The sequence below is a fragment of the Puntigrus tetrazona genome, chromosome 10 (genome assembly GCF_018831695.1).
Source record: "Puntigrus tetrazona isolate hp1 chromosome 10, ASM1883169v1, whole genome shotgun sequence".
Lineage (NCBI taxonomy): Eukaryota > Metazoa > Chordata > Actinopteri > Cypriniformes > Cyprinidae > Puntigrus > Puntigrus tetrazona.
The window spans coordinates 8,290,731-8,303,253 of record NC_056708.1 but is presented as its reverse complement, the minus strand read 5'-3'; the positions used below and the strand labels follow the sequence as shown (position 1 = coordinate 8,303,253).

At 36.7% G+C, this 12,523-nt stretch overlaps 3 protein-coding genes across 6 annotated transcripts in view; 2 read left to right on the top strand and 1 right to left on the bottom strand.

The window, feature by feature from the left end:
* The window catches only part of cadm2a (cell adhesion molecule 2a), a 1,030,129-nt gene that overhangs the window by 729,236 nt on the left and 288,370 nt on the right, over positions 1-12,523 (top strand). The window lies entirely within an intron of this gene.
* Positions 626-8,289, top strand: LOC122352881 (iporin). 2 transcript variants are annotated; one of them, XM_043250621.1, is made up of 11 exons: positions 626-899; positions 1,533-2,843; positions 3,881-3,950; positions 4,103-4,879; positions 5,092-5,214; positions 5,897-5,973; positions 6,135-6,288; positions 6,370-6,472; positions 6,551-6,597; positions 6,684-7,200; positions 7,287-8,289. In XM_043250621.1, exons 2-11 carry the CDS (start codon positions 1,662-1,664, stop codon positions 7,426-7,428), a joined length of 3,192 nt encoding a protein of 1,063 aa, XP_043106556.1. In that variant the 5' UTR covers positions 626-899; positions 1,533-1,661; the 3' UTR covers positions 7,429-8,289. The 2 variants fall into 2 exon arrangements, with proteins under 2 accessions (XP_043106556.1, XP_043106555.1); XM_043250620.1 differs by having other exon boundaries at positions 3,503-3,950.
* On the bottom strand, positions 8,419-10,792 carry fam166b (family with sequence similarity 166 member B). The gene is made up of 6 exons (XM_043250653.1): positions 10,686-10,792; positions 9,645-9,868; positions 9,407-9,561; positions 8,929-9,061; positions 8,633-8,845; positions 8,419-8,549 (listed from the first exon to the last, which is right to left on the bottom strand). The coding sequence occupies exons 1-6, from the start codon at positions 10,748-10,750 to the stop codon at positions 8,446-8,448; spliced, it is 894 nt and encodes a 297-aa protein (XP_043106588.1). The 5' UTR covers positions 10,751-10,792; the 3' UTR covers positions 8,419-8,445.

The window sequence follows — 12,523 nt, the reverse complement described above, 5'->3', positions numbered from 1 at the left end:
GAGGACAATCAAAAACAGTTGATTATTGTGGCAGACAAACCTGCCTCTTTCCACTTTTTTGGATTAAATTGAATGGGATAAAAGATACATAGTATAACACTAAACACGCCTTTCATGTAATATTTTGGGTGAACAAATCATTTAAGCTAACAATTTGATCCAGTTCACAAAACCACCTAAATATTTATAAATAAAGATTTGAAATATAGTGCCTTAGTCATATTTTATATTGCTTTTTTCTGCCCTTTTGAGGCTCTGAAAGTCCAGTTCCTATATTAACTTGAAAATAGCAACCAGCACAGTCTTCATAGCATCTCCTTTTGAGTTCCAAGAGGTTTGGAAGGACATGAAGGTGGATTATTTCTGTATACCATTCTAAAAATAGGCTTTCTACCATCATCTTTCCTATGTCAGAGATCTGCTCAATTATGAAATATTAGTTTTTCATTATCTCAATTTTCTGTTCTAAGTCTACTTTTCATTATGAGTATTCAGCGTTCAGTCTCCATCCGCCAGTACCCCCCCATGCTGAAAGCAGAGGCAAATCTGCCATCCCCTCAAATATAATCCCTCAACAACAAACCACTGAGCATGCTCAGTGGGGTCTGTGATGCTGTTGCTATAGGACTGTGGGGCTCAGAACCACTGTACTGGGGAGGAGGGAATGTGTGAGGAACAGATGAGCTGTGAGGAGTGCAGAGCAAAAAGAAGTGTGACTAACGAGGAACTACAAAAGGGACATTACCCGTTTCCTATGTTATTTTTATTTTCCCGTGTTTAGCCTATGTGGATGTAGAGCATTAGGTTGTGATCATGCAATGTGTTTGCTCCAGTTACTGTGCAGACAGAATGAAACGGACTATTTGCTGGCTGTCGGACTGATGGATCTTTATGGCTGGGTGAGTTGATGCAGTTGCCAGCATTATCATCCTAAGCACAGGATCATATTTTATTATTAACTAAACATAGAATTTAGGACTGGAATTTAAGCATTAAAGCAATTTATGAACTTTATTAAAATAGGAGAAAATTGTGCACTATATATTAAATAACTGTTTGTTTAACTTTTCGCTACATGTAGTTTGAGACAAATGTATCTTCAGAAGTTAGCAAAATATGCTGCTTTTTTATCTGCTTCATTTTTGGGACAAAAATGGCTCAGAAATAAAAGTTAAATAATGCTGTCTTTAAATCGCAAGATGTTTTTTGAGGGTCAGTCAGTAATGATTTTTAATTACAAAATGAGAAGCCTAAACAGATAAGTTTTATGTGATAGTAAATGGATTCAGCTCTGTAACAAATACATTTAATAGGAATTCCACACAGATATACATAAACAAACATGCTTTTTAATTTGTTATATTTATATAGTTATATGTTGAGTTTATCTATATAGTAACTAGTTAATAATGTAAATGCAATTGTCTTATTACTGAAATGTGGAATTAAGACTGGTAAGGTATGGAGTATGTATACGTTTGTATGAAAACATTATTAAAGATAATCCACTGAAAGCCTATTTTTTCCTTTAGATTCTGGCCTGAAAGCAGTGACATATGAAGTTACAAAGGATTCTGCTGAGTTTTGTATTTCCTCTGTTTATGCCACTTAATCAGCCTGCCATGCAAGGACTGATGCTTTGAAGTGCTGGTGCTTAGAAAATGGACGTCTCCTCAAAGTCAGGGGAAACTCTGATCATGTCCCACATCCTTGGCCAGTCTGTAACTCTGTCATATAACTCTGTACAGACATCCAGAAAGACACGCACTTTAAATTTAACCCACAGTATATCCCTTCCTGAGAGAGGAGATCTGCCAAGGGAAGCACTTGACTATGGCAGTCTAAGTCAAAAAAGCAAGTCAAGTTCAACAAAAACAGAGGACAAAAAGGGGACTGAAAGTCCTAGAGGATATGAATCGTCCTCAATGCTTTATGCTTTGATCTCCCCATTGACCAGTCCTCAACTAAACAAAGAGCCATTGCATCGTAGAGGTACTCCCAGATGGCATAACCTCTTCATTCCTGAATCAGAAGTGAATGAGGATGAAGACGATGAGGACTCAGATGGAGACAACTTGCACAAGTACTATGAGGGGTCATCCCTTCAACTACAAGGAAATGTGACTCAAAGTAATATAAATTCCTTCCGTCAAATCAGAGTAAACAATAATCAGAAGCGGGAGTTTGATACAGGTTGTGGAGATCGTAGGGATAGCAGAGGAACCCCTGTATTAATGGACTGCGATGAACAGGACTGGGGCGATGAGGAAGACTTTAGTAAGCATACTCTTGAGGAACCTGATAATAGCTGGGCTCCAACTGAAAACATTATTGAATCCATTACTCAAAACCAAACAGACTATATCACTGACTCTTCCTGTAACAGCTCAGATGGAGTACTAGTTAACTTCAGTGCCATCTACCACAAAACCAACAATGCAGTTCCTGCAACTCCACTAAATCTGGATAGTCCTGTCCCTGGATCTGGTATAGTGTTAAACGAGATTTCAAACCCTTTGCCCAGCTGGTCATCTCACAGCACTGATCCAAACTGCAACATCTACCCATTCGACTCAGACGGCTTTCCATCAATGGACATTTCTGACCTTACTATGTGTCTGCAGAGTCATGCACGGTTAGCAGGTTCCACTCAGAATTACTATAAACTGGTGACGTGTGACCTATCATCCCAGTCTTCACCCAGTCCACCTTGGTCCTCTTTGACCAGTTTTTCTGAGACTCAAAGCCAGGGAAGCTGTTCTCCCCCTTCCGAATATTTTCTATTTGAACATTCAGAAGAAGAGGAAAAAGAGGAGCCAAAGTTTGAGCAAACTGTGCACAAGGTATTTATACCACTAACATACAATACCTACACTCTTTAAAAAAAAGGTGCTTTACAGCTTCTTTACAGCGATACCATAGATAAACCATTTTTAGTTTTGGAAAGAACTATTCAGTCAAAAGGTCTGTAAAGAACCATCTCTTTCTTACCCATTTAAAATCTGAAGAACCTTCTTTGGCTACAAATAACTTTTTTAAGCAGAAAAGTTATTCAGATATTAAAGGTTATTTATGGCACCAGGTTCAAGTTAATTTATTTATAAATCATATTTAAAAACAGCCAGAAGACTAACCAAAGTGTTGCACATAAACAAATCTAACAAATAAACGCATAAAAACTGAAATACTACTTATTTAAAATATCAGAGAGATTGACAGATAAGATTTTTGAAGAGTAATAATCAAAACCATAATGGAAACAAGTGTGTTTCTAAAAGGGACATAAACATTTATGGAACCATTTAGACAAAAAGATTCTGATATGCCATTGTAAAGCACCCTTATTTTTAAGAGTGTAATGTGAGAATTCAGGAGGCTTTGATTAAGGGATTTATGTGTAACATATACTGTCTGTGTGAATACACAAATATATTGGTATTTATGTATCTAGGTAAACCTTAAATTTTTTAAGACAATACTTTTTTCCAATACTTTTTTTTAGGGTGATGGGAACATTGAAGTGAAGAATATTAGACGAGCCAATAAGGATGAATCTAAGGGAACAAAAGAGAGAATAGCACACATAAAAACTCATCAGTCTGCTCCAAGAGAACATAGTAGTTGCAGTTACATTAAAACTCCTCAGTCTCAGAGCTGGATTACCAGCCAGAAATGTTCTACCTTATCAAATCTGGGCGCTCTACAAAACAGCTGTCCAAGCCATTTAGACACAAATCTATCTTCACTTGTGTCTAGGCAACATGCCACCTCTTTTGCAGAAATTGCTCGATGTAAGAAGGGAAATGGAGAACAATCCATGAAAAAGTGCATACAGGATTCATCAGGCTCACACTTCTTCCAAAATCTCTCTTCCGTCCAGAAACAGAATGATTCAGAAATGGCAACAAAGTCCCTGAAAGCTGACAGCAGTAGTCAATCCAATCCAGAAGGTAAGAAATATATTTTAATAAAAAATATTTTACTTTTAGTGTTTGGTTAAAGATGTGCTTTGATGCAACCTGTGTTGTTAAAAGCGCTATATAAATAAAAATGATTGACTGATTGAAAAAATGTTTTCCACAACATTTTCTTGTGCCGATAGGTGTGTCGTCCCCAGAAATTGTGCGATACACAAAAGCACAAAGGCCCACCTTTCTCCCTATACAGCCCTTTGTGCTTCAGGCACCCTCAGGAAAACAACAGACCAAAGCACTTGGTTCCCTTCTTAATCAATACATTAGCTACAAGTACAGCAAGCCTGGGCCATCCAAAGCTACTTGCAAAAAAACGGCATATCCACATTATAAGCAACCCTCACCTCTAAGGAGTTTCTCTAACATCCCTCCAGAGGCAGCAACCAGTTTAGACACTTGTTCCACCTGCACATCGAGTCCTGTTATTCCCCATAACCACTCCCAGTGTACCCAGCCCTGTACACTGTTTGGGCTCATTCATCAGGACAGAAATCCACATATGAGTCCTAATATAAGATCAAGAAGCCCTCAAAGCCAAGAGCAAGCAGATGGGAGTCCCATAGCCTGCTCAAGTCAAACACAGATAAGCCAAAAACATTCCTGGTGTGGAAAACTTCTCAAAGCTTCTCAAAATCATCCATTCCAGCAGGTTCCCATTGTTCAGACTCAGACTCCAATGATCAAAGAGGAGACTGCAGGTCCCCTGGATGCATCCTTCCCTATACATCAAAACTCCTCCCCTGCCATTACCTCAGTTACCTCCTTGACCTCTAAAACTCCCATCGTCTATCTACCAGGCAGTAGATGGAAATCCCTTTGGTCTTTTGAAACTTCATCACAGGTCTGCACCAATGAAGAACGTAACACCAATGTTCAACACATCTTAAAGCCAAGAATTTCACCTTGTAAGTATTAATGAATCATGTTATGATTTCCATTTATTTAAAGATGTGCGTGTTTTGTATTTATGGATCTTATACACATATTAGCTCATGCACACACACAGACACATGTACAAAACAAGATGGTAAGAATTTGTGATTATGTGTCGTGGATCTGGAGGTAGTCGTGTTATATTTAAATCATTTTTATGTGCACTTCTTCCTCAACTCTGCAGGTGTTGTGAGGGAACGTCAACATGGTGACTCATTCTCGATGACTGACAGACCCCCTGAAGAGTTCTGCCTCTCCCCAGAAGCCCCATCAGATCTTCTTTCAATTGATCTTTTGCACAAGAGAAGTGAGATGATGAATAATGAGATTCTGCATCGATATTTATGACTAAATGCCCACATTTTCCCTACATTTTTATATGACTATATTTATTATCAATCGCTAATATGTTCTATTGTGTATAGGAATATGCCTATGGTTTGTGTGGAGACCTTTGTAAATATAAGAATTATAGCTTAAATTAGTAGCTTATCAAAGCAGTAGCTTGTACCATATAGAAATTCCAAATGGGGAAATACTTTAGAAAAGTAAAGTGCAATTTCTTTCTCAGTATGCCATTGAAGGCAAAATCCCTTCTGTTTCAGAAAGATACAGAGTGGATCTCTGTAGCATTGCCTCTGCTTCCCTGAAGGGGAAAATGTGACCTACTTTTAACTCACTGCCTTTGATTGGCTAACACACTTGGAGTGTTTGTGTGTGTTTTTTATGTGAGCACAAATGTGTATACTACTATATGTTTCATTTATAGTAGGTTTCATGTATCTTTATGTACAGTTATTCTTCTCCAAAACACAACTGATAGAAATTACCTTCAAGTACAGCATTTTAAAATAATTTTCATTATGTAACTATTTATGCATGTCATAAATTCCTTTACAAATTTCAGGTTGAATTTTGAGGGATCAGAAACATTGTTGAGAAACAAAATGGTTTTATGAATTTAAATCACTACCTTACTCTTATCCTAGGTATGTTAAAAGCTGTGAGTTTGGCAGTGGATCTTATAATGGCACATTTCAACTCAAGGCAAGACTCAGAAGAAAAGGTAGTACAAGGAGTAACAGAAATGTTTAATATTACCCATGAGTCCTAATTAGACATTATATATATATATATATATATATATATATATATATATATATATATATATATATATATATATATATATATATATAATTTATTTATTTATTTGGTATATTTTTTCAGATCACACTGGGAAATAGCCACCTTGTCCTTAAAAAGCTCTACCCCGCAATCCAGAACATCCTTCAAGATGGTTTGAAAGCCTACAAATTGGACTTAATTATTGGTCAACGGCGCAACAAACTATGGAACGTTGTACAGGCTACAGTACGAGCAGGTATGAGCCAATTAGATGGAAAGCAAATGAAAAGCTACTTCAACACTCTTTTAATGACTGACAATATTTTTATTTTCACAGGCTCATCTACTCAACTGTCTGACAGCTTGGTGTCTGTTGTAAATAAATGTTCCCAGTTATCAAGTCGCATGCAGCTCAGGGTCTTCATCATAGATCTGCTAAAGTAGGTCAAATGCTGAATACATTCTTCTAAAATTTACACCACAGTACAGTTAGCTAATAAATATATATATCTCTTTAGTTTGCATGCTTTGGAATTCTGGATCCATCATTTATACACTTGCCTTGGTGAGTATTATTATGTTTGGTGACAACTATAAAGAAATGTATTGTAATTTTCTTTAATCCTTACCATTTTTTACACTCTATTCAAGATGTTGTAACAGAACACTATCACCAATGGGGTTTCTTGGCTCTGGCCCAGGGGCCAATTTATGGACCACTGTTCCAAGAGCTGCTTCTTTTGCTGCAGCCACTCTCTCTGCTTAAATTTGACCTCCATCTTCCATCTGAACCTCACCTTCAAAGTAAGGAAAAGCATAACCACAGAGCACCCCTGCCTCATCGGCTTCTTGCCCAGTCAGCTCAGATCCTGCAGATGAGCTTGATCCACGAGAACAACAGAAGTCCAACAGGTCACAGTGATGTCTTTAGTCAATGGGTAACTGATGAATTTAGGTTTAATCAGAAAACCACCTCAAAGTGTAAAACACAGAAGAAAGAGGGTGTAGCAACCGTAACGAAAAACAGTGAGATGCCACAATGTTCAACAAGTCCTCTGGAGGAAAAACACTTAAGTGAGCTGCGTTGGGCGAGGCTCTTTGGTTCTAAAGTTGGAACACCAGTTGGCCCACAGAACACTCAAAAAGACATGAGTGGACCTCTGAGAAGGTGAGTAACTGTGATTCTTCTAAACTTTTGATAAGGTCACTGTTAATTGTGGTTGTCTTTATGTCAGAACATTTATCTTCCTCCAGACGGCCATCAGAATGGCTGAAGCTTGGTGCATCCAAAGTGGATCTGCTTGCACAGTCAGTGTTGATAGGAAAATGGCCAGAGACTCATCTGAGTGGTAACCATGACAGAGATACAATGAACAAAGATGAAATACTATTCTAAAAAGCACACAAGATGTCTGATTTTAGCTAGACAGAATAGAAGCACAGTTCATCCAAAATACACTATACATAGTCAATTTGATGCATCCTGTAAAATCCAATGAAAGTGCACCATATATGTGTCTGGACAGAATATTTATCAATCAGAAAAAAATTGTATTATACTTTGGACCTTAAAAAGTAACCAAATTTTCACTACCTTTGAGCCATTATAACATGAGATTTTTAGATTAAATTTATAACACAGTTATAGTATAATGCACAGTATATAAGAAGCAATCATCTGCCAGCAATCAATCACAAAACTGGAACTCCCCAAATGTCTTTTCCAACTAAACCCTGCACTTTATCTCTGTCTCAGGTCATTAAATGTCACTGTAAATCTAGTCATACAATTTCTGCTTGTTGAACTATGTGGCATTAAAAACAAAACAAAAAACACTTTGTTTGAAATAGTTTCGATAACCATTTCAATGCATGGCACAGTAGCATTAATTACTATGCATGAAAAAAAAAAAAACATATTTCCTTTTTAGCATTCTGTGAATTACGGTACAACTGTACAAGGGTTTTATTGCATTTTTGCACGGTGAAATCAATAACATAGCTAATTTATATGATAAAGATGCATGCTGAGTAGCTCTATATTTCCTGTTTCACAGAAGGACTAATTCAGAAGTGATATTTCTTGATGATTTTTGTGACCCCTGTTGTTAGTAACATAAAGATGGACAATAGTTAATTGAAAAGAATGGTTTGATTATAAGTGTGTTTTAAAGAAAGTGTTTTTTATATTTTCTGATCCAGCTATAGTTGTGCCTGATTGGAAACTTGTGATAATAAAGATTTGTTGAGTTGTTAATGTGTGTCCTGGAAGAAAGTTACAAAAACCTTTGTCTTTTGAAAAAAAAAAAAAAAGATTTCTTTTAGTTGACTTGTCAGTGTCTTGTGAAAATGACTTTAATAGTTCTAAGATGGGTTATGAGTAATAACTAATTTCACTCTCACTGTTGGGTATTTAGTCCAGCCTGTTTTCACCTGTGTTCTTCCTCTGTGTACCAACGTGACCCAAAGCATCATGGGTGAGCTGCCCAAATGTATGACCATATTGAAATCTGTACCCTGTTGACATAATTAGATTGCTTTAAAACTATTAATGATAGCATGCTTTCTTTAAAGTATAACGTAATAAAATTTTAACATACCTGGTACATGCCCCATATAGGATGGTAGGATGCCTGTTTTAGAGGGGTATACTGTGGGTATCAGAGGCAAGCTGGTGGAATCCTTCTTTTGCAAGTTGAAGGAGGTCCGACATGCCTTCATTTCATTGCCAAATTGGATCAGTGCCTTGTTGGTTATTATGGGATATCCAGCACCAAAGAGGAACCGGGCTTTGGGGACGTAGCCAGTAAAACCTGTCAAAATGACAAATTGGTGCAAAATTCAGAGCAACTGTATAAACCCTCTGTAATTTGCTTCTTGCCCAACTCTGGCTAACCTGAGATGAAATACTTATGTGGACTGCTTTCCTCCATGAGGTATGGGGAGCCTTGTGGTTTCCAGGGATGTGGGGCCTTGTAGGGGGCAGGATCTTTAGATATTGCTGTAAGAGGACTGTTCAATCTTTTAGGCTACAAGAAAGGACAACCACTAGATTAATCTTTAAACAAGAAGTATAAAATCTTCTGATCAACAAGTTGAGAAAAGTAGCTGATGATTATAGCTATAAAATAACAGCATCTGTGAATCAGGGGGTTTTCACAGCTTGTTTCAACACAATGCAGTGATAATTGCCTGAAATCATGTGGCGTCCTGATTGGAGAGTTTGTTTAGTAACAGTTTAGTCTTTCTTTTCATTTACTGGACATGTGACACTCGACCTACTTTGATACAGGATATTTAGCATGTATAATTAAACAGGGTGACCCTACACAGGAGAGCTGTGAAAGAGAAGCAATTCCACTCTGACAGCTTACTTTGAATTCTGGGACGCTGTCGTTGACAGTAAAAGACAGGTCAGCAGAAGCTGCACGGAGTCTCTTTTCTTGCTCCTGGCTGAACTCTGATAGTGCATCTCGACAGGTTTCTGCATATGTTTTGCAGAAGTAGTTTTTACGCAATGGAACAAAACCTTGGAGCACAAGAGAAAGATATAATACATGTTCACAGTTTTGCAAACTAGACACCAAGCATTGCAAACCCACAAACTTTTACCTGTGTATCCCGGAATCATTTTCTCCAAGTTCCTTCTACCTCCATGTCGGCTTCTCCAGATTTCATTGTGGCGTTCTGAGTCTGTCTCTGTGGAGGGGAAATGCCCGGTATGGAGCACAAGCCTCTGTGAATGAGACACCTCCGGGGAAGATAGGAGCTTTGCCGTTAACTGACCATAAGTCTGGCCCACATGATACTTCAGCTGAGGACAGTAGCCTGCATAACTAAACAGACCCATCAGATTTGGAATAATGATTATATTATATATAATTCTATAGGTCCATATAATTCAAGTGTAAGGTGATTCTTTATAAAAGGCAATGAACCAATGTTATTAAGTATAAATACTAATATTTAGAACTTTTTTAACCACCGTCACTTCTGGCCAAATGTACATGATTCACCAGCACATTGAGAAGTCTGATGTAAATCGCCTCATAAAACTCCAAGTGTTATCAATCTTACAAGAAGTCACAGTCACAGAGATGCAATGCTTCACAATTTGAAGATGTAGAGCTTTATAGGTCCCATACACTTGCATTATATAGAATGCACAGAGGTGTATAACTTTTCTAAAAACCTTTATTTGTATTAATCTGAAAGAAGTCATACACATCTAGGACAGCATTAGGGTTAATAAACGAGAGAATTGTTAGTTTTAGTGTCCCTTTCAACACACTTATGTATATCAATATATTATAGCCTCAATCTGGTTTGTTATAGCCTTAATCTAGTTCATAAAAAAGTTTGGCTTCCTCTGATTTAGACAGGTATAGTTACACCTGGCAGTAAGTTACTATGACAGCTGGCAACATACACGCTTTATTTGGCTTAGCCTCGTTTTAAGTTACACATAGAAGGGATTTTGTAAGCTTTATTTCGACACAAACCCAGATTCTAAACTTTATTTAAACTATCATTCAAAATAAAGAACTTGGTCCTTTTTAAAACTCCATTAAAATACGAACCACATCTCATTTATGAAACAAAATAAGAAACAAATCCTTTATTAATAATGCAGAGAAATAACTGAGAACTCACCCTGGGATGTACTGTGGGTCTGGTGTTACCAGCACTTTACTGAATTTTGGTGGAAACCGCTCCATATTTTCAAACCCGCAGCAGTTTTGAATGTTGTTTATCGGTTGCTAGGAGAGCAGCGTCAGTGTGTCATTATTAACGAAAGCCCGTAAGGACGTGACGTTCGGTGTCCTTCAATCATCTATAAAACGAACCCATAAAGCTAGCAGCCAGGTGGCTACATTAAATTAAATAAAATATATAATCGATCACCTAAGAGGAAATGCAATTTCTATCTTGAGTCCATTAATTCCTTTAAAAATAAACTTTATCAGCGTTCAGATAAGTCAGTATTGGTCGGTGTCACTGAGGTTTAAATTTGCATGGGTTCGCTACATTTGACTGGTACTTGACCTGTTAAAGATAATGTTACAAGACGAGTCAGTTAGTTGTGAAGCTGCAGCCTCTTGTGGGTAGTAGGAGAAATGCACCCAGATTATAGCCTTTTATAGCCTCAAGAAAGGAAGCATGTTTTATTAATATCTGTACATAAAATAATTTGAATGACAAAAGGAGGACAAATCCTATCCTATTTTACTGACAACCAACGAGACATTATAGAATTCGAATGCATAGACATTTCCATATAATTACAAATAATATCTACTGTCTGACTCCTTATAAAATCTGATTAAACATCCATATTCTTTTGAATCTTTTGTTATTTAAGGATTATTAAAGATCTACACTTAAACTTTATAAATTTAATTTAATACGTTAAAGTTAATTGAACACATGCAACTGATTCAATCATTTAGTCACAGCAGAAATGTATCATTGCATTAAAAAATCATTATATTGCAATATTGCAGGACGCCTGGGGAGGATCCCACACAAGAAATCCATTGACCTTGCTGTGACCAGTGTCTGGCGCATTAACACGTGAGAACATAACTTTACTTTAGATATAACTTAATCATATGCAATAATAATATCATAATGCAATAATATAATAAACGTAATAACGCAAATGATTGTCATAATACCATAAACGTAATCAAACTGCTGAACTTAATCTTCATAGGAGTGCGCATGTATTATTGTTTAACAGTTTGCATTTCTCTGATGTTGCATATTTAAATTTTTCCTACACAGAGAGGCATGCTGATGTTATCAATAGACAGGAATGTTTATTCCTCTGCCTTGCTCATACCAGCAGATCCAACAGTCCAGATCCCCTCAACGGTCTTATTTTCAGGTCATATAAAAGAATCATTGTATAGTACCATTTCCCATGATTCAGTTGGCAACCAATATTGACATTTGCCAAGTGAACACTTAAATTAAGCTGTTACAAATTTAGTGTGTGCTTAAGGATTTTAAAAGGTACCTTATATTTTGATGGATCAAGGGCTTAACCATGTCTTAACACATTTTGTCTAATATATTACTATTGATTTTTACAACATCACATTCAGGAATGAATTACATGCGTCATTTAAAAGACCCATGCTTGTGAATTCAAAACAGTAATATCTGACAAAAAGTCAAGTAGTTTTCGTCACTGCAACTCTTTAACATTTCTGTTTAGCTACTTTTACATCTTACCTTTCCCTCATTTTCACTGGAATTCAGTCTTTGATTTGACTGTCCATCTAAATCTTGACAATGTTGAGTCCACTAATTAAGGCCATCTTAAAAAATGTACTTTAACTGCTTTTTGTCATCCTGATAACAAATAAAATGGTGTAATGCAACAGAGTAGAATCAAAAAAATAAAACAATGTGGCAGACAATTTGGTCATTTATTATTGAAGGGATAAGTTGTATCTTTTCAACGCATTAAAGAAGATATTTAC